The following is a 21,133-nucleotide window of genomic DNA, read 5'->3' as shown; positions in this document are numbered from 1 at the left end:
TGACTTTTTAAAGAAGAGATGGACTAGAATATCGACACAGAATGGACTAAAGATTAACTTCTCCAAGGATCAACTTCAATCTACAGTTTGACAGGGACATTAAAATGTGCCACACAAGTTTTTTGGGGGGGTTCAAATGCTTCTGAGCAAAGGCTGCAATGAGAAAGTTATGACTGCAGTAGGTGATGAGTCATTATTGGATGTTTGGCTCATGACCGAAAGAACGAGATCGCGGATACAAGCGGCCGAGATGGGTTTTCTCCGCAGGGTGGCTGGTGTCTCCCTTAGGGATAAGGTGAGAAGTTCGGTCATCCGCGAGGGACTCGGAGTTGAGCCGCTCCTCCTTCGCGTCGAAAGGAGCCAGTTGAGGTGGTTCGGGCACCTAGTTAGGATGCCACCTGGGCGCCTCCCTAGGGAGGTGTTCCAGGCACGTCCAGCTGGGAAGAGACCAAGGGGTAGACCTAGGACCAGGTGGAGGGATTATATCTCTTCTCTGGCCTGGGAGCGCCTTGGGATCCCCCAGTCAGAGCTGGTTGATGTGGCCAGGGAAAGGAACGTTTGGGGCTCTCTGCTGGAACTGCTACCCCGCGACCCGACCACGGATAAGCGGGAGAAGATGGATGGATGGATGGATGGATGGATGTTTGGCTTTACTCATGAATGATACAATAACCATCAAAGCCGGACAAATTGACGAACCACACTATGCTGCAACATGGGCAATATTATGCACAATATGGTAGCCATATCCTATTGTCACCCCTCGAGGGTAAACACAGACAAAGAACAGAAGGAACACACAAGCCAGGCTTTTTGTTCGTCCCCTCTCTATCATCTGCTTTCTGTTTAGCTGGCGCTGTATTGGCTAAACGGCAGCGGCAGAGCTCCAACACTCACCTTCTCCTACCCACCCCCCCCCCCCTCCAGTACCAAACACCCTGGAGGTGCCGCAGACATGCACCCGTCTGTGGATCCATTCAGTCTCCTTCCTACATTAGACCCTTACATTGTGATTCAATCTGTTCACAAAGCTCATGGAGAAACTGATATCCCATTCAGACAGAATACCTCCTCATTAGGCGGATATCACCTCTGAGTGAGTGGAATTATTCACTTACTTGGTTCTTCTTCCAAAAAATTGGTTAATAAGAAATCGCCCAGGCCCAATAATATTCAATTTACAATGGTGTAGTGTAAAATAAAGAATAAAATCCTATTGTTTTTAGGAGAATATTTGGCATTTTTTCTATTACCGTTTGTCACAAATTAATTGGTTAATTAGAAATAACAATATATTGCCAACTATTTTGGTAGTTACTTGATCGGTTAAGTAATTTGCCTGTTTTAAGTTCATTTTTTTTTAACAGTTGGACATCCCAAGAAGGATCTGTGAGCTTGTGTCAGCTTAGTGGATATCTAACCCCACCACCAGCTAATTTTAAAAAGAAAAGGTGTTAATCCTCCATCTTGGCAGCTGTACAGATACATTGGACATGTGCCACACTTGTTCAGGGAGATCTAGTATTCCTTTTGGAGTATCAGCCGATTCATGACCCACCAGACCTAACTTCAGCTGGGATAGTTCAATTAAGTATATGCCAATAAGATATTGTATTAACGATATCAGGAAAGTAATGGATAAGAAGTGTTCAAGCTTCGGTGCGGACCATATGCAAACATAACAAGTACAGATGCTGTTAAATTCAAAGCATTCTTATTCAAGCTGGAGTGACGGAGTTCCATTAAAGACGTAAACCATTTTCAACACTTCCAGCTTGCCAATATAAAATTAAAATCTGTGAACCACAGCTGGAAGCCTCGTAACCGTCAGCCATTCCTTAAAGTAAGCTTCTGGCTCACTATTATTTCTTAAGTGTTATTTATTTTCCTGAACAGAGTCTCTGTTGTTTTCGGTGATGTACGTGGTGCGCCGCATTCTCTTAATGAAGCCTGCTGACTTCCTCACTCCCCAGTGTGCCTGCACGGCCTCTCGGAAGACTGGAGTGTGAGGAGGAAGGAAGGAGGCTATAAAAGGACACTAAAAAAAGACTGCAGCGCAGGAGAGTCGGGCAAACGGAGCCCGTCTAGGTTTGTTTACCACAAGATCACGCTAATGTGGAACCTTAAAAGTGTGGCTGATTTACTTCGCATGCAAGAAGGTGTGTGAAAACCAGTGTGGCACAAACATTTCAGCAGGGCCTCGCTGTGTGTCACCAAGTGTTAACCAGAGCCCGTGACTCATGTGGTCAGTGCACAATTGTATAATGGCTTTGGAGAGCCTATTTACTTTTGGAATCTGTGTGCTGCTACACTTTCCAACATACTGTAATCTCTACTCCCCAATGTGTAATCCTTTCTTACTGGTGTCTCTTTGCTTTTCTAGAGGCGTAATCACAACCAATCTTTGCCTCATTCAGTAGATTTACAGAACGTCCCTCACTCACCGAGGTTGTGTAAACCCTTGAAGAAGAAAAAAATCCGCTGCGATGGTCTGTGATGGAGTCAAGACACAGTCTTGTCTTAGAGCCCCGTGAGAGCAAGGTTTAAAGGAGCAGACAGGAGCAGAGCAGCAGACCACATGAGAGGGGCTGCGATGGAAACCCCTCCGCACACACTGCAAATCAAGTGTTTTTCCACACACTCAAGAGACGGGAGGGATGGACCCAGACACCAAGTGCAGTCTGGTCTTCAGTTAAGGTCTTGAAATTCAAATGTGATGTTATTAGATTAAAGATAGATTGACGTTGGTTAAAAATGGATGTGAAGGCTTGATTAAAGGTTTTATATAAAGAAGATTTAAATGGGATAACAGCCGATTTGGCTTCGGTCAACTTTAAGAAAAAAGGTCCAATTCAGGCCCAGGAAGTGCAGCAACTAAACAAAAGATTTATTTTCAAGTTTTGGCTCTGATTTATTGCTATGGTTAAGATACAAATTAGCTCGTAACTGCAACAATCACAGAAGCATTCCAGCCTTCGGGTGAAATCTGAACCCTTTCTTCACAAATAACATTCCCAAACAATTTAACTTTATTCATAAATTACAGTTTTTGGGGGAAATATTCGCTTACAGTTTCCAGTTTTATAAAAGTGGTTAGGGTTGAAAAGTGAAAGGCAACACAACCTCTATGTTGAGTAATATCATAGTTTGGCTTATAATATGAACACCAGTGTCATTTAAGTTACTGACATGCATGGTAAGTGTCCTGTTATAGGAATTTTGGGACATAATGGGTTCCTCATCAATTGACAAAACAGTTTAGTTGTATGAGAAACATAATTATAAGGCGACCAGGCTGCATCCTTCACATTCCAACATCTTCGCCAGCGACATAGGGACAAACTGTGTTCTGTACAGTCTGGTTTTTGATACAAAAACAGGGCCGGCTTTGATAGGGAGGGCAAATATTGACTCCTGAACATTTCACTGCGGCCTGCATGGCATTGAAGAGATGCAGACCTCCCCTGCTCCCCACAACTGCTGTGGCTCACGGACTTATTTACACCAGCACCCGTTGGAAATGTCAGTCCTAGACGCAGACAAGCCCGAGAAGCACAGGTCTTATACGTAGGTACACACACACAGTACATATAGACACAGACACACACTCCTCTCTGTTTCATCTCAAGCCCAGAGTTTCTGAGAGTCTGACAGGGGACGCTTTCTTGGTGTTCTCACCAAGAAAACGTCCCCTGTCAGACTCTCAGAAACTAGGATCCATGCCAACAGTCTGTCAAACCTGAGCTTACATTTCTACACACACACACCATCACACACAACATCCAAACAAGCTACAAGACGCAGCTGACATATTCAATATTTTAGGACATCAATATTGGGCAAAACATGACCTGCTTCATCTCAGCGGCAGTGTAGAGTTTCAAAAAAGGTATTAGTGGATGTAGAGAGTGCAGGTAAAATCTCAGCAAGCTACACATGACCAAACATGAAAAATGTACACTCCCCTGCTCACTGGAGAGAAAAACACTAACAAAGGGAAAAATGACTCAGGATAAAACCTTTGCAGGACTTTGACATTTTGTCACAGCAGATAAAACATTTGCCAGCATCAAAGCATGGCGTACAGAGAAGGCACAGTGAACTCTCAGAGGGCCTGCTATTTTCACGAACCATTTAATGTGGCCTCCAAAGACATTTATATAATTTATCATTCTGAAAAGCCACAGAAAACCCCTCTGCAGAGAGCGGGCTAAAAAGCCCTGCTTGTTTCCTGTTTTTCAAGCAAAAAGAATCAAATAAATAAATCGTTTTTTTCCTGTTTGAGGAGGGATTCAGTGACTTGAACCTTCTCGAGGGGGACCCATATCAGCAGCGCACACCCCGGCTGCTCCGCTTAAAACAAAGTGGGTTTCTGCCAGTAGTTCATTTCTGTGTTTGTCATTGCTGTTTAACTTTAGCCACTTTTTTGTCTCGCCCATTCAGTAAATCAAGTCAATAGCAGCCCGAACAGCTTCCCAATGCAGAGAGCTTTGAGCAGGATAAAGAGGAAGGAGCAGAGGGGGGGGGGGCGCCGGTGGAGGGAGGGATAAATGTTTCTGTGCATCATAGATTACATGTCAAAGTCAAATGTGCTGCTGCAACAGATAGACAGGTCTTCGATGCAGCGAAAGTACTTTTGTGCAGATAACCCTTCGTCAATTAGAGGATATTTTGCATCAGCTCCCTCTGAGCCATCACTGTCGTGGAGAGAGATCTCATTTGAAGAGTGCAGAAAGAGGAAAAAATAGAAAAATCCTGGCAGCCCGGGTGCAGACAGCATCACAAAGAGGCGATTTGAGTGAACAATTATTAGGCCGCACCAGACTTGACTGGTTTGAGTGTACATGGGAAATTCTTTTGCACATGGCAATTAAACACGGGTGGGTAGGGAAGGGCCTTGAACATGACCCAAAGCAGTGCCTTGATGATGTTTCGGTGACTTTTGTGTAACCTGTTTTATAAGCAATTTGCCTCATTTGCAGACTTATTCCGTTTTGGCCTCTGAAGTATAGATGTACAACTCTGTGAAAAGGTTTCTGCACAAAGATGCACATACTCTTGTTTTCCCCAACTTTAGTTTTATTGATGCTTTTAGGCACAATTAGAGGTCTGATTTTACAGGAACAGGATTTAAATGATTACATCTTATAAGCACTTCTATACTATTCCATTTGTTCAAGTCATAGCATTAAAAGGCAACTGCATAAAACTGCAGTTGTCCTGGGTTGGATGATTTGCTTGCAGCCCTTCCGATGCGTTTGCTGTCTAGCTAGCAGCCAAAAGTATATTAAAGAGATATTGATCCTGTGCCATAAATGTGTCTTTGATTCTGGCAAGGTTTGCATAGTGTGCACTTCTATTCCATATATTTTAATCACCTCCTTCAGCACAGATTTGACCCCTATGAGCCCCATTTTGAATGTAAACTTATTTATCAGATTTTCTGTGCTGAGCATCAATGATGCATCTCAAATTGACTGCTCTGACACCAGATCTGGCGAGGCATTAGCAGTGTTGGTGTGAACGAGGGAAGTCGTTTCTCTACTTCCTCTGGTGTTGACTTTGGCCCGCACACTAATCTGAGAACAGGCCAGAGGGGAGCAGTCTACCTGGAGCAGACTGTCAGCGAACTATAAAGGGAGAAATGTAGTACCAGGGCATTTTTTTCTCCTCTTGTAAGCCCTTGAACCTTGCCCTCTTTGCACTAACAGCACCTCAGCCTCTCAGTTCTATAAGTAACCACACATTTATCTGAAAACAGTAAGATATCGCACCACTGATCTCCATTCAGGTCACTGTACTGCTTCTTCAAAATGACTGCCCTCAGCAAAGCGGGCTAGTTTAAGTATTTTGTGCAACCTAAAACTGTGCAGCTCTGACCTCTGTCAGCACGGCGCCCTGCCTCACTCAGGCGGCACCTCTCACATGTAGCTTCATATCCGACACACTGACTTTGTCTCACTACCAAGAGACCACAACTACCTACGTCAGTGAACCTAACACGGAGATTTTAAAAAGGCAGTGATGATGAGTTTGAGCTATCTTTGGGTATTCATGCTAAGGGTTCGGTAAGCACTTCGCAACCATCTGTTCTTAAAAGGAAGACTTCATCAGCAAAATTATCGTCTGTATGTGAATTACGCACCTTCTGTTTAATTCCTCACGAAAACATTTTCTCATTTGCCTCTATGGTTGAACGAACAATCAAAAGCAGAGAGAAATCTGGACGAATTAAAGTAAATTGGGGACATAGCTAAGCTAACATCCGTACAAACTCTCACTCAACTCAATTGTGAGAACTGACAATATTTATGAAAGAGTTTTGAATAAAAATGACTTCAATTCATCAAGAAATACCTCCATTTGGCTTATTTTCTCACTGATGCATGCATGTTTCCTTGAAGAATTTAACACTGGGTGCGTCATTCAAAAAACAAATGATCATTTTAGGGCTTATTAAGTATGTCATTTCATAAAGCCCAGCAGCATTGTCCTAAACTGCAACTGGATCCAGGGGGTGGCGAGATGTAGATTTATGGGTCTGACATTCACAAGCAAGAGCGCCTCACTTCCTATGGGACGCTGTATTTCTTTAGTTTAAATCTTGAGTTGCCCTGAGTTATGTCGTGTTATTCCCTGTTCTCACTCAGATGAAACCTACACCCTCATTTATTGGGACCTGACATTTGCAGACGCTTTGCCAGCTCCTGCCAACTGACCTCCACCTCAAAAAGTGACTGAGTTCATAGGTGGGAGAGCTGCTTTAGAAAAGTACACGATCAAGTCTAATACCCTGGGAATTTGAATGCAAACCCACACGCGTGCAAGCCTTACCCTCTCATTTGTTATGTCCGAGAAAAGGATAAAGCAAGATGACAGCGAATGCATGCTGAAGCTGAAATCCAATTGGGTGTCAGAATGCGTATGACAATATGAATTGATATTACAATGCATGTGTTACTATGGGGGAATAAAAGCTAATCTGGCCTCTATCTAACCCTGGGCAGCAAAAAGACTGTGGCAAGTTCAAACTACCCGCATGTCATTTCTAATCAGCTGATGTAAAGTCATGACTTGCGTAATGTGTTCCTATGGCCATTTTATAAAAGGCCTTTTCATGCATAACAGTGGCAGCAGAGGCAAGGAGAATGCTGGGAAGATCATTTGTTTTGAAGGGCAGGGCGATGGATCCAAACTCATCTTTTGCTTCTTAGCAGTGAGAAAGAGATTATCTCTACCTGAAGCACTTCAAATCAGTCATGCTGACACTCAGTACTACTATCCGCTAAGATGGACAAATCACCTACACCCTTTTTTTCTTCAGAGAATGACAATAAGAGATAACCTTGACGACACACACTTCTGGATAATGACCCAGTGGAGTCAGTTATCTCACCAACTCTCACTACGGTTTGTATGGTTTGAGCATCTGCTGCAGCTTCCCTATCCATTCATCTGCACACAACCAGTGGGGGGGCGTACTTATGAGACAATAAACATTTACAGTGTGTTAAATTTAAGGAGCAGGGATGGCTCCAATTAAGCAACTGGCTGCATCATTTATCTTTGTCCATCAACAAGTGCCATAGAGGGCAATATGGTCGCTAAACTGCCACAAAATAAATATATGTGCACTGAAGACAGCTACAAATAGATGCCATTCTTCCTTCAATAGAACATATTTCAACACCTCCAGTCAGGTACATGCAGATAATTTGCAGTATTTATCGGGGGCATGCTCCACCTGCAGGGGGTAGATTCAGTGCTCTGCGGGAAATGAGTGGAAGCTGGAAGTGTCTAACGCCAACATACCGACACTTAGCTTTGTTTTTCAGTGACAAGTATGAGATGATTCCCCCCCTGAGATGTGAAGCTGCCTGAGATAGCAGCAGAGCTCATGGGAGGGGGTTCATTAACCTGGATTCAGACAAAGCCTAGCAGGACGTCGTGTTTATTTGTAGAGAGGTTATTAAAATTGAGGGCAACTGATTGCAGCTTCTAGGACTCAGAGCACAACTTTGCATTACTTTTGCACATAATCTTTTCCTCCGATTAAAGAGAGACACTACAGGAGAAGTATGTTTGGTTACTATATGACAGCAAGAAAGTTCCCCAGTGTATTACTTACATTATGATAGTTACATTTTGTATTACAAGCTTATTAAAACAGTTGGTTAAAGTATGCAAATGAGGCATTCCCTTATTAAATATGTCATACTTTGCATACATTTGAAATGTAAAGTGCTAGGGGAGATCTTTAAAAGAAAGACATGACACACATAGATACTTTTCAAATGGTGCTCCAAAAAACGTTCCCGAAACTTTATGCGTGAAACCCATTTGAAAACAAGTTTTATATATCACCACAGTAGGGAATTTGGGTCGCATCCTCAAAGAAATAGATTAGTATAAACAAATGCATTCATGTAAGCATTATGTAGAGACATGTAGGCAACTCCGCTGACTTTTGGTGCAAAATATCGATGTCACATTCAGCGTTAATGATCATTATACTGTTGTGTTCACAAGGACAATGCATCAAATATGTATGAGGTATTCTGAATGATAATTCTATAACATTTCCACCCAGTATTTCCAGTTCATTATAACTTTTCACCGGCACAGTAATGCCCACAAATAAACGTATATGGAGCTCAAAGTTAACAAAGTGCTACAAACAGGGAACTAAATATGACAAAGAAATTCAAACCTAGTTACTGTTGCTAAGCTTTTTATGGTCAATTATTTAATGAATTGGAAAGCCCTACTCATAACTTTACTCTACCAGTACATGCCTAATACTGCATGACCACGGGTAATTGCCACTTATTAAAGTAAGGACAGGTTATTTTGTAAAGAATGAGTTCTCACAATTTCCTCAAAGGAACAGCCATTAACAGAGTTCACATAGTTTTACTGCCAGTGCCTCAAAATCCATCTAAGACTAAAAATTAGACAAAGCTATTTTCACGCAGCCATAAGGAGCATCAGCGCCGTTTATCAAGCCGTCGAAAATTACAATTTAACCAGCCGTCTAGCCTGCCCGGACCATATCAAATGACCGCTCAATTAAATTAAAGTGCGAAGGGGTTGTCTGTCTCACCGCTGGGTTTTCCAGGCCTTAACTGTGGCTTACACAGCTGTTTCTGCCCTCTGCTGCATCAGATACAAGGGGAGGGGTCCCGGTCCTCAGACCAGGAGGAAACCCTCTGCATATCGATCCATCTTTAGCCACAGACCTATTAAGTGCAGCTTCATTTCCAGGTATGTTAAACTGGCAAGTTGCCACTTCCCCGGGCCCTTTTTCTGTTTGTTTGTTTGAGCTAACCTTTTTGATTGCATGTTCTAGATGAATTGTACGCTAAAGCGGAAAAAGGAAAATAAAATATTGCAAAAACATAAGCCTTAATTAGCAAACCGCATTGCACACCATTTTTTACATCACAGCTTGTTGAGAAAATTGAGAATAAATGGCTTCAATCCATCCATTTCATGCGTTCTCCCTCTCCTAATTTGGAAAATTAAATTAACCAAACCACAATATCATCAAAAACCTTTGCCACTGGCGATAGATGGAGTTACAGAGGGGCTGTCACGCATGGCTGCACCCTGCTGGGATTATCCTCCACTGTACATGTTGTGTGATGTGTCCGCGGGAGTGCCACAGCGTGTTTGTTGTGAGTGCACATGGGCTCAAGTGTTGGCTCCGTGATGTTTATTACCCTCCCAGATCTACAGCGTAACTCATATTTCATGTCACATTTAGCACAGCTTCGAGAAGGGAAGAGTCGGGTGGCAGAGAACAAGTTCCCCTGGTGAGCGGCAGTGAAGGTGGGGGGGGGGGGGTAAAATATCTCAAGCAAGTATTCCTTGTATCTTAAACTGTAAATGGCGAGTGGACAAAGGAACAGGGGAAGAGCCGGGGGGGGGTTCTTTAACTGACACAGGAGTGTTTGATCCAACCATTTTGAACGTCTGGTTTTCTTTGAGCCCAGCCTTTCGGTGGCACTCGGGGGATTTTGGAGGCAAACATCATCTGGCCAGTGCCTCCCTAATTTTTTCCACTTTAAGAGATCGCTTGAACCCCTCTCTGCTGTCGCTGAATAGCTTAAGAATTGATTGCTTGCTTTTGCAAAATGGTTTGAAATATGTAAAAAGGGGCACTTCAAGACGTAAGCTCTATCACAAGATTTGCAACCAACGTAAATAAATACAGCAGAATGTCAACAGGAAACGCTGGATTACGTGTAGAAAAATACTTCTTGCTTTAAACCCTGGGCATTAAAACCAAAGACAAAGTTATTGCTATTTAAATTCAGAAATAAGGAAGAGAACTCATCTAGATGGGCTTGAGGCAAGGGACTTATTTGCTGACTTCAAAAAGTATGCAGTCGTGTCTCAAAGCCTTGACATATACACCCATTTTGACAAAACAGGTGGACATCATAAGTGTTTTGTGATTGAACATTATCTCATGCAAATAGCTGGTCATTTTTCTCACTAGCGTATGCAATCAACACAAGGTCGAGCTGGTGCCACAATCAGTGCATCTGTTCATTTAGTTAAAGTGGAAGGAACATTTACCAAATTGGATGCCATTAACAGGGCCGTATCCAGGATTTCCGAAATACCGAGGTCCAAACATGTTAAGGGGGTTCGGGGGATACCCCCCGAGATTTTGATGATCTAGTTAGGTGCTTTGTAAGTCCTGTGGGGGGTCACAAATTGGATAATATATTGATTTCAAACCATGTCAGTGGGCTGACAATGTCAGCATAAATTATTTTTGAAAGTGTAATGCATAAGAATCAGTTGATTGTTACATATTAATGATCTGGACATGCAGAAGAGCTAAAATGATCACAAAACATTGTCAACATTCATTTTCCATGTCTCTCTCCTTTACATAACCTGCAGCCTCTCTTCCATCTTCTTTAGTCTCTCTGTCCTCTATGCTTTCTCTGTGTTCAATCTCTCCCTCGTTGTTCACTTTTTGCTCCTCCTCACTTGTCGCTCCTGCCAGTGAATTAAAAGCAATTCAGCAATATAGTTCATTTCACTTGTTTGTTTGCCCATTTTTTTTTTTTTTTATCTGTTTTGTTTGATTCTCAAAAGAGAACAAAGATGTAAGCAAATGGTGTTTCATACAATTGTATGTTATTATGACATCATAACTGCAATATATATGTTGTTTTAAAATTATGCCTATTGTAAATGAAGACTATTGTTATAGATAAATAGATGGCCTACATTCTTTCGTGTGACTGTACCTGCAGTTCCTCCCTGACTTCCATCACTTTCTCTCTCTCTCTTTCTCTCTGCCTGTCCTGTCTCTCTCTTACCAAAGCTGAGCTTCGACTGACGTAGTCTATATCTGAGTCAGTGTAAAAAGAAAATAATACAATGTTATATCTTCAATGTTTTACTCAAATTGAAATGAAAGAAAAGCATTACAATGTGTGTTAAAAGGTAATCCTTCTGACATTGGATGAATGTAATTCACGTTAGCTCTCTAGCTAGTTTATTCACGCAATGTAAACCAAAGTATAGCCTATAGCTGCAATATAAGTTAGTGTGCATGTTGTCGGACGTCCACTGACTAACGTAGAGCGTTCACACAGGATCTGCTGGTCCTATGATGTTCTGTGAGGAGCAGAAACACAAGCAGCCCGCTGGACTCAGGTCTCTAGATACTTCATCACTCTTTCGCTGCTCCGGTACAAGCATGGATGTATAAGGGTACAAGTCCGAGCTGCGGTGGTCTGTTGATAATTGTCGTCTTCTTCTGTTTGCTTTAACCGAGGCTACGTAGTTATGCAGCGCCCCCATCGTCAGTAAATGGAAGTACTACAAAGAACCCCGTTTAATGCAATTATTTCACAAGTTTTGTAAACACAGCTCGACAAATATTACCGAGGTCCGGACCTCGGTGAACTGAATGGTGGATACGGCCATGGCCATTAACTGTTTGATTAAAATGAGTTATTGCTAATTTTCCCTTCTTTACTCGGTTGGGGCCATGCGAGCATTAGGAGCTTGCACGTAAAGCATTGTGGGAAATGTAGCCACTGCTGGCTCAACCAGGAAAACATCCTCTGTCTATGAAGCAAGCAAAGTGAAATGCATCGCTTCAATTTAATAGATTTACCATCAACACAAGATGTTTCCTTTAAGAAGAACGCAACATGGAGCCTTAAGTCTATGGACACGTATAATAAACAGACTCAGCAAACGCCATCCATGCATTTCTTTTTTAAATTATCTTTTTAGGGATGCCCATGAACAGTGGCACGTCCATATTAGCCATAGTTTGAATGCCAGGCACACACACTTACAGCTTCCTGCCTGTTGTATTTGTAGTGCCTGTTTCTATTAGGCTGACGGAGAACAGAGCAGCAGCATCTGTGGCCCTAACCCCCATCCTCCATGTCTGCTGGTGCAGAGAGGCCGGGGGCTCAAAGCCACAGGCGGTGGGGAGGGGGGTGCAAGGGAGCATGTGGGGAGCGCCTCAGGGGTTCCTCTTCGCTCGTCTGAAGCCCAGAATTTCCATGAAACCGGTGAACGCTGGCATAGTCCTGCTTTACTGGTGATTTGAATTCGATGACAGACACTGGAAAATATGTTTTACTTTTAAAACACAAACATTTCACAGAGACTCTATATAAACTCACTGGTCACTTTATTGGGTACACCTTGCTAGTACCGGGTTTGCCTTTAGAACTGCCTTCATTTTTCGTGGAATAGACTCAACATGGTGCTGGAAACATTCCTCAGAGATGTTGGTCCATATTGACATGATAGAATCACGCAGTCGCAGCAAATTGGTCAGCTGAACATCCATGATGCACCACGGCACATTGTGACATAAGGGATGGACATGGTCAGCAACAATACTCAGGTGGGCTGTGGAGTTTAGATGCCTGAACCGTTGATAGAAGGCAGGATGGATCCATGCTTGTTGTTTTGACCATACTGTTCGAATGGTGCAGCAACAATTATTTGGTTTTGAAATTGTACCTTTTTTTGGGTAGAGGCCTGGTTTATGAGTTTTTATCTTGTTATGTTGGTGTATTTTTTTTAATCGTGCAAATAAACAGCCAATGCATGTCTTTCCTCAAATAGATGTTTGGGGTAAATAAATCCAATTTGGGATCAATAAAGTATATCTCATCTTTATAAGTAAAGCAAAATGCAACATGAGATAAACCAAACGGGGACGTACTCATAAAAAACCCCTCAACAGCACTACTAGCGGGTGAAAAACTTCACAAGAAACCTTCAAGATGAGACCAACGTTTTAATGGCCATTGCAGTCACATTCAAATCTCCATACTGAACAGTAGAGCAGCTGTTCCACATGGGTGTCACATATGAAAAGGTCCCCCTTGTCTGTTGAAGTCTCTTTGAATATTCGGTGGGTCAGGGTGGTGGGCTTGTGGAGGGAAGGGTGAACTTAAGCCATCACAAAGGAGACTTCAGTCGGAGGAGGACTGAAACTTGCTATCCAGTGTCAGAGGGCAGCCGGCAGATGAGGCAGGGAGTTTGTGAGCCGTCTTTTGTGGAGGACATGCCACCCAGCTCTGACGAAGGAGCATCAAAGGGAACCAAGAACGGGATTTCCCATCCTGCACCGGGGGTTACAGGGCAGAGGAGGGACGGGTAATGTTGCATCACCCCCACGAAAGTGACGCTTAAAGGTGTAGACACTAAGATACTCGCGAACCTTCTTCAGTCTTGTCATCTATATTTAAATGTGCTTCCAAACAAGATAAAAAGACAGCATCTTCATGAGCAACAACAAAATGGATACACTGCATATATCAGACATTTGAAAGCAAGCCATTCAACAGGAAAAGCGTTTAAGTGGGATCAAACAACATGAATGATCATTTTCTTAAAAAAACCCACGCTAGAATAACTTTGCTCCATCTTTTGAATCTTATTGTCCAACTTTATGCTTTGATGATGCAGGGAGTGCAACGAACCCTGGCGTCTACTTTTGAAATATGTCAAATAAAATGAAAGACAATTATTTTATTCATTGGTGGGGTGTGCCGTTATGTTGAAGAGATGGAAACCCCTTCATTTAAGTCCAAGTATTAACCGTAGAAGCAGCCAAGACAGGATCTTAAAGCTTCCTACTATATTCCACAAAAAGATAACGATTGGAGGGCCATCGCCAGGAGACACAAGACGAACCATTAAGCACGAGCGCCTCGACTCTCCTCCGTTCCTTTGGCCCTGTCCTCATCCAGCCTGAGGGACTTCAATCTCCAGCGGAGTGCTGTTGTGACATCGCTCATGTAAAAATCATGTCATCTCCTCTCCATTCAGAGTGTCCCCTCAGGTTAATGTGTATAAGAAGGAGAAAGAGTTCAAACCCCAGTCATTACCAGTGCTTTCAGCCGGCATGCCTCATCATCTGCCATAAAAACCTGCTGTGTCAAAGGTATAAAGAGACCATCTGTGCTATTTCCAGCATCCTGCCCTTTATACTAAACCTTGTGTGAGAATTGAAATTACAGCAAATGCCCCACTTCGGATGATTCATTGTGATAAATCACGTCATGTTCATTTATTGGGACTGAGCTGAATGAGTCGAGCTTTTCATGCATAAAACGATTCCTGCTAGATGCTTTTCACTGAGTGGAGTACATTATGCTCATGATTTAGATGCAGATATGCTTTTAAGCAATTTAGCAGCAATCAAAATCCGTCATCGTTGCCTCCAGGCAAGGCTTTCCAGGCTCCAGCTCTCGTCTCCGGCCTCAGTCACTCACAAAGGCAGCCTAACCTGACTCACCTAACCAGAAGCAGCTGGCTGCAGTGGCTACCTGGAAGTCTGCTCAGCTTTACCTAGCACTCAGTAATTACATGGCCATTAGGCCACCTCCCAGCACCAAACCACACAGAGGGCTAAACTCAAAAAGCTGTCAGTGATTAATTACCAGTTGCGCAGTGAGTAGAGGATATCTGAGGGGATTGGCACAACTGTAACTGTATCAGGCCACTGGGATTACACACTTTGTGAGGCGGGGAGAGGGAGTGGAGCCCCGCCTGGCCACAACAAGTTGAAAAGGACTGTTTAGGTAGAGACTTGGCCTCCATGTGTGTAGGATTGTCTCTGCTGAAGTGAATCAAATCTGGATTTCACTAAAGGAGCCCAACAGATATTGCTGCATCTGCCTATGTTTTATTTTAAATTCGTAAGACGTAGCAGCCAGCTGAAATTACCCCCTGCTGCAGACATGCCTGTGACAACCAGCGCTGGGTGTTTAGTGGGAAGAAAAAAAAGTCCCGCACATTACCAGTTGTTTGTTTTCTCAAGAGCACATTGGCGGTGTTTAACTGCCTGGCTTTTTGAAGTGTTAACTTCAAGAAATGCTGTAGAGTGGTAGAAGAGGAAATAGAGGAGGGGGGGTTTGAGGTGTATGGGTGAGTAAACAGGGAAAGAGCAAAGCACCAGTGCTTGCTGACTGCACATTTTATTATAGTCCCATTAAAATAACAGGCACTGCATGGAATGCAGATCTCAGGGGAGGAGACGCTACACAAAAAATTTCAAAGCAAAACTGCCCGCCAAAGCTGAAACAATCGCTCCAGTGGGTGTGACTTCAGACAATTCACAAAAAATGTTTGATGGTTTTGCTTTCCCCCTTAAACCCAGGACTATTTACACCAAATGTATAAAGTAAAACTGTTTTTCAAACTCAAGGTGCAGCCCAGAAAAATAATGAATGGGGTTCAACAAGGAAATTGGGCGCAGAGAAAAACTAATTTAGCATTGCAGCTATACAACATTGTCCAACAATGGAAACAAGTCTATAAATCAATGCAGCAGAACCAAAGAAATTGTCTTTTTATTCCACACAATCTTCTTGTAATAACCTGTTGCATCCTCCTCCTACGTTTTACTCACAAACTGCACATTCAGACCATGACAAAGCAATAACTAATGCATTATCGGACCAGTTTTTTTAATTTATTGTTGTCCCTTTTGTACTGAATGTAACTACTATTTCCCTTTTTTTAAACTCAAGGCCTACAGTACCACACCAAACGTTGTAGACACTGTCTTTCTGTTCAAATATTCATGGCCATCCATCCAATAGTTATTGAGTTATTCCAGTTTGAACCAAAGCGGTTGACCGCCCGAGCATCACTGAGGGCCTAGCCACACGGAAACAAACCTGATATAAAAAAAGTCTTCCATCCACACGCGTCCACATGAGACCGCTCGACCCGCTGGAGACGCTGTAGTACATATGCCGGGCCTGTAAGTGGCGCTGCACTTCCGCCACAAAATACACCAAAAGCAGCGAAGAAGACTTCCCGAGCCTGCATGGTTGCCATGGTTGCCATGGTTGCCCTTCTGTTTATTCTCCGCGTGGATTTAGCAGCAGAGGTGGGGAGAGGCAGGGCTCTGGCTCTTTTTCTCCCTCCCCGAGGCAAGCATGTGCTCCTGCTGTAAATCTCTCCGGTAGTCCACCAGCAGATGAAAAACACCCACCTTCCAAGGGACGAGGGAACCGTGCGGCAGAGTTTCCGTTAGAATTTTTGTTCGCCGGTCAACATGTCCGTTAAAGTTTAAATCTTCCGGACACAATTATAAAAGTGCCGGTCAAAGGTCTTCTTTGTTATTTATTGAGCTTTAAAACAAATGAATAACGACTATATAATTAATAATATAAGAATAATACACGGAGTCTCTCTTTTCCTCTCCCTCTCCCGACAGCCCGTCAGTATTTTCGTTATCAGGAAATTATCGTATAGGGCGTAATCACGGAGCCGTTTGGCCCCCCCAGAGTGTTGCGTCCGCAGATCTACCCACCTTGGGACCCGTTATCGTTATCCGCGTTTCCCTGTCGGCCTCGTGTGGCCGAACCGTCTATAAGATAGGGAACTGTAGCGGATATGACCCGTTTCGTCACTGTGCGGCTAGGGCATGAGAGCCATGACGCTAATGAAGCCAAACACAATCTCAGGTCCAGACCCAATCATAGCCAAAGTGTGAAAATGCTTTCAGTCACTCAGGAGCTAATAACCGAGTGTGAAATGGCAGCAATACCAGACACTGTTAGAATGACGAATGGCTCCAGAAAAAAAAAATATTCACCTTCATTAGCCAGGACTTACATCAGCATGAATAAAATAGACTTGAAGAAAGACTGTCAGATAAAAACTTCCTATGATTCAGAAACAACCTATAAAATATCCTCAAGCTATGGACCATTGCTCTGTCTTTGCATCCACTTCATCTTCTTTGACAGCAATAAAGTGAAGACTGTGAAAAGCACATTACGGTCCTCCCCTCATAGAAAAGAAAAAAGCCACATCTGAGCCACGGGCTGTCTCCTAGACAGAAGGGAGGATAAATATTGAGTGAACCCATTCAGCATTCATAAAAAGATACTTGGCCTGAAATAGCTTCTCCAAAGCATTACCAAAGTATGGCACAAGTTCACTGCATGAACCTTACGATATTAAATACACTACAGACTCTTCAAAGTGTACCGATGATATATATGTTTTTATGTAACCACTGTAATCACTTTTAAGAGTGCCAGTTTCCAAGATGGAGCTCGGTGCCGCCCTGGGTTGAGTGTCGTCGCGCTTCATTTGATGTGAAATGTTTTCGTTGTTTTATTTTTGCTTTACAGAGATGTGGTGGGAGAGAATACATAGCAGGCATATGATAGGGATTGAGAAAAGAGAGCAGCGTGATTGTGAGAGGCTCATTATGGTTAATACTTTCAGTACTTGTGGCTCATTAATTTAGGCATTTCCACTCAGCAGCAGATGACTCATTTGCAATTGATAAGATCACTTGTGAAAACAAGAAAATGCAGCTGATTCATTTAGAGTTATTGCATTTACCAGCCCTGTTTCTTTGATTATGATAATGGTACTTTGATTATGTTTGTGGCAGTGGGAATCTTTTCATGGATTAAGGCGGTTAGATGTAAGACTCGCAAATATTCCGTCTTTCTGGTTCTGCATGATGTTAACACAAGAGGTGTATATCTTTTCTTTCTTCTTAAAACAGAAGTGTGTTGAGATTTAACAATGCAACATCAGTAAAAACAGGAAATCATTCTTCCAATGTAGCATTTTTAAGACTTGAATTATTAAATCAAGGCCTTCTTTTTTTAAATGAATGTATTTTTCAGGACTGCTTTCTGTCTCCACAGAGGGGTCATGGTCCCCAACAGAACAGTCCCTGGTGTTAGTAAGATGTCAGCTTCCTGCCAAGGGAACATCACTCCTGCTGCACAGATGCTTTCTGACACCTGGATTGTCCATCCGAAAAATCCAACCACAAGGCTTCCACTCTGCACAATGTCACAGCCATAACCTTTCCATTGAGGTCGCCTGCAGTATGTTCACACTTACTGTATTACATCCCCAGCTGGAGCCCACTGAGGCTCTGATGTGGACGGGTGCATCAGACTTTCAAAAGTTGTGAAAACATGCCAGTCAGTTTCCTGCAGCATGCAGTCTAACTGTGGCTCAGCAGTTACAGAGAGCAGTCTGCAGGAACAAGCTAATGTTCACATGTACCTCAATGAGAGCACATCTCTGCATGTACATTTTGAGTATTTACAAAAAGGTGACACACTACACTTTATTCTGATTTCAAGGATTCCGTTTTTATCCCAAATGTGCAATTTTTTAGAGGCAACAATATTTCACAGAAAAAATACACATCTAGTGGAATCCTAAAGAAATGCACATATCCAAGTGTATGCATGAATCTCATAAATGCCAACTTTTGTGAGCTAACCATCCCGGTTTTAGCTTTGACAAAATGCTTTCTTCATCCAATGGCTGGTTTTAGGGTTTGTTTGTTAAAAAGTAGGACCAGTTATCCACCAATTCATATTATTGATTTTAGAAATGTTTGTCCACAATCCTGAGATGTTTAACAGATGGAAATGACTCGACTGATTTTAAATGCCATTTTCTTAATGTCTTTCATTTTTAAACTTGCCTTGCCTTGCCTTAATTGAAAAGCTGAATAACCATTAACTTCCATTCAAATTGGTAAGTAGCTCATCATATTCTGTAAGCATAATGGAGCTCAAATATCAGGAGCAGCATTGACAGTTTTTTCCCAATGAGTTCTTACACCGATGCACATGAAAAAAGGTGATGTTCTAGGTAACATTGTGCAGCATTCCCTCAAACTCTCGAGCTACATCTCCCCACACTGCCTCACTAACCAAACCTCGACTCCATCCCAAAAAATGAGCAGAAAGCTGAGGGAATAAATGTTTCCATCTACTGGTGGGAAATGTGAATTTCAACATTTATTTTCCAAGTGAGCAGACAACATCTCAAACAACCCTTCAGCACTTCTATGTATAGAGCGCTGTTAAATGCCTTTCTTTCTGTTAAGTGTAATGGCAGTCAGCTGTCTGCATCCTTCATAGCAACTATCAACACTGCCCATGCAAACTGCCACCATCAGGTTTCAATTAAATACACTAAAAGGCAGAATCAGAAGGCTTCCATTCATTCTAACACCAACTCACACACAGGCTTAACCCCAGTCTCACACACCTGCAGAAAACCACATGTCCACAATGCAATGGGAGAAAAGTAGCTGTATGTACCTGGAGGGCAGCTGCATTCAGGAGATGCTTGTCTGGCAGTCCGGATCTTGACAAATTGTTCATATGAGCGCTGAAATGTGAAAAGAATGACGTTTTTATTCAAAAGTGTGTGTTTAGGGGAAAGTAAAACAATTAAAGAAGAGGGTGAATCTTACCTGAGAGAGCAGAACATCCACTCGTTGCTCAATCAATGAATTAAAATCATCCATGGAGTAGCCCGGGGCTCGGATCAAGGTGTGCTCGTCATTCCCACTCTCCAAATCCACAACCCGGTTCTTCACGTCAGCTGTGTTAATGCTCAGAAGAATGCAAAAGGCGATGGACGCCACTGAGCATAAAGACGAGATAATGTTCACCACTGTTGTGCGGCAGTGTTGTCGCTTCTGAGGCGCCACTTCTTTCTCCATTTTTTCCACGCACTTAGATGCTCCTCTTGCCTCCGAGATCTCCATTGAACTACAACTACACGCGCGTGTTGAGAGCAAACTGTATCTGGCGCGGAGTCACGAATGTATGGCACAATGTGACTGTGCTGCGTGTGTGTGCCTGCGACGACGCGTTCACGTACAGGGACTTTGTGGCGACAGAGAGATGAGTGGAGCCAAGTCAACCTGCACACGCACGGCTCCTGCTAACTTGTTGCACCGAGCGCTTGCACAGTAGTCTAGCTGCAGAGGAAATTGCTATAATGCACAATAAAGTACAAAGAGAGGCTGGGGAAATGGAAGGCAGTGTGCATGTAGCAGAGGCAGCTTTACCACTCGGAGCTTTTCCACGGTGCAGGCATGCTCCCCCTCATTACGGCAACAACACGCCTCCAATCTGTCCTGACTGATTAACATAATGTATTGACCCGCTCCTTGTGCGCTTTTACAGTCGAGCACTATTGCCATTAGTTGACATGGAGTGCAGTTATATTGTATTCCTGTCACATCTCAAACAGGACGCTGCGTAAAAATGCAATTACTGGTTGCTTTTTGTAAAGAAAACATGTTTTACTGTAAGGGCAATAAAGAAGAGAACGCATAGTAAATAATTCGTGGGTATAATTTATGTTTGAATTTTATTTTCTGCAGCCAAAGAATGGCAACGTTGACGTAGTCAATGGCCATGGCGCTGCGTAAAAACGCACGAACATCTTAAAAGCTCTGGGAGGAAAGAAGCACTCACCAAAGCGTGCACACATGAGAATAGATCTTGATTGCGTTCATTAGACATCATGCAGAGGAGGGCACACAGTATGTCCCTTTGCTACTGATAGATGCCTCGAATTCAAGTTACAATCTAATTTAGTGGATTTGGGTAACGCAAAAGAGCAGATAATGCACACAGTGGATAGAGATTCACATTGCATGACACTGCAAAACTGCGTGGATTGAGTGAGGATTGTGAAGACTTAGTCTCAATATGTTTGCAATTTGCATCAACTATAATCCACATAATAACTGTGAAGTGTGCCTGAATGGTGCAATGATCATCTGTTTACAAGTCTAACCATCAATGCAACAAAGTTCTCT

The 21,133-nt window shown here is 42.9% G+C and overlaps 1 protein-coding gene across 1 annotated transcript in view; it reads right to left on the bottom strand.

Moving 5' to 3' along the window:
- Positions 1 to 20,410, bottom strand: part of LOC117561708 (collagen alpha-1(XXV) chain) — a 144,303-nt gene extending 123,893 nt beyond the window's left edge. The window contains exons 1-2 of the mRNA XM_034239309.1: positions 19,772 to 20,410; positions 19,617 to 19,686 (exon numbers count right to left, since the gene is read on the bottom strand). Of these exons, the coding sequence (XP_034095200.1) occupies positions 19,617 to 19,686; positions 19,772 to 20,068 (367 nt within the window). The 5' untranslated portion in view covers positions 20,069 to 20,410. The remainder of the gene's footprint in view (positions 1 to 19,616; positions 19,687 to 19,771) is intronic.
- Between the last annotated feature and the right edge of the window lie 723 nt (positions 20,411 to 21,133).

Source organism: Gymnodraco acuticeps, unplaced genomic scaffold, assembly GCF_902827175.1.
Source record: "Gymnodraco acuticeps unplaced genomic scaffold, fGymAcu1.1, whole genome shotgun sequence".
Taxonomy (NCBI): Eukaryota; Metazoa; Chordata; class Actinopteri; order Perciformes; family Bathydraconidae; genus Gymnodraco; species Gymnodraco acuticeps.
The sequence above is the reverse complement of the archived record's forward strand: the minus strand, read 5'-3'. Positions and strand labels throughout refer to the sequence as shown.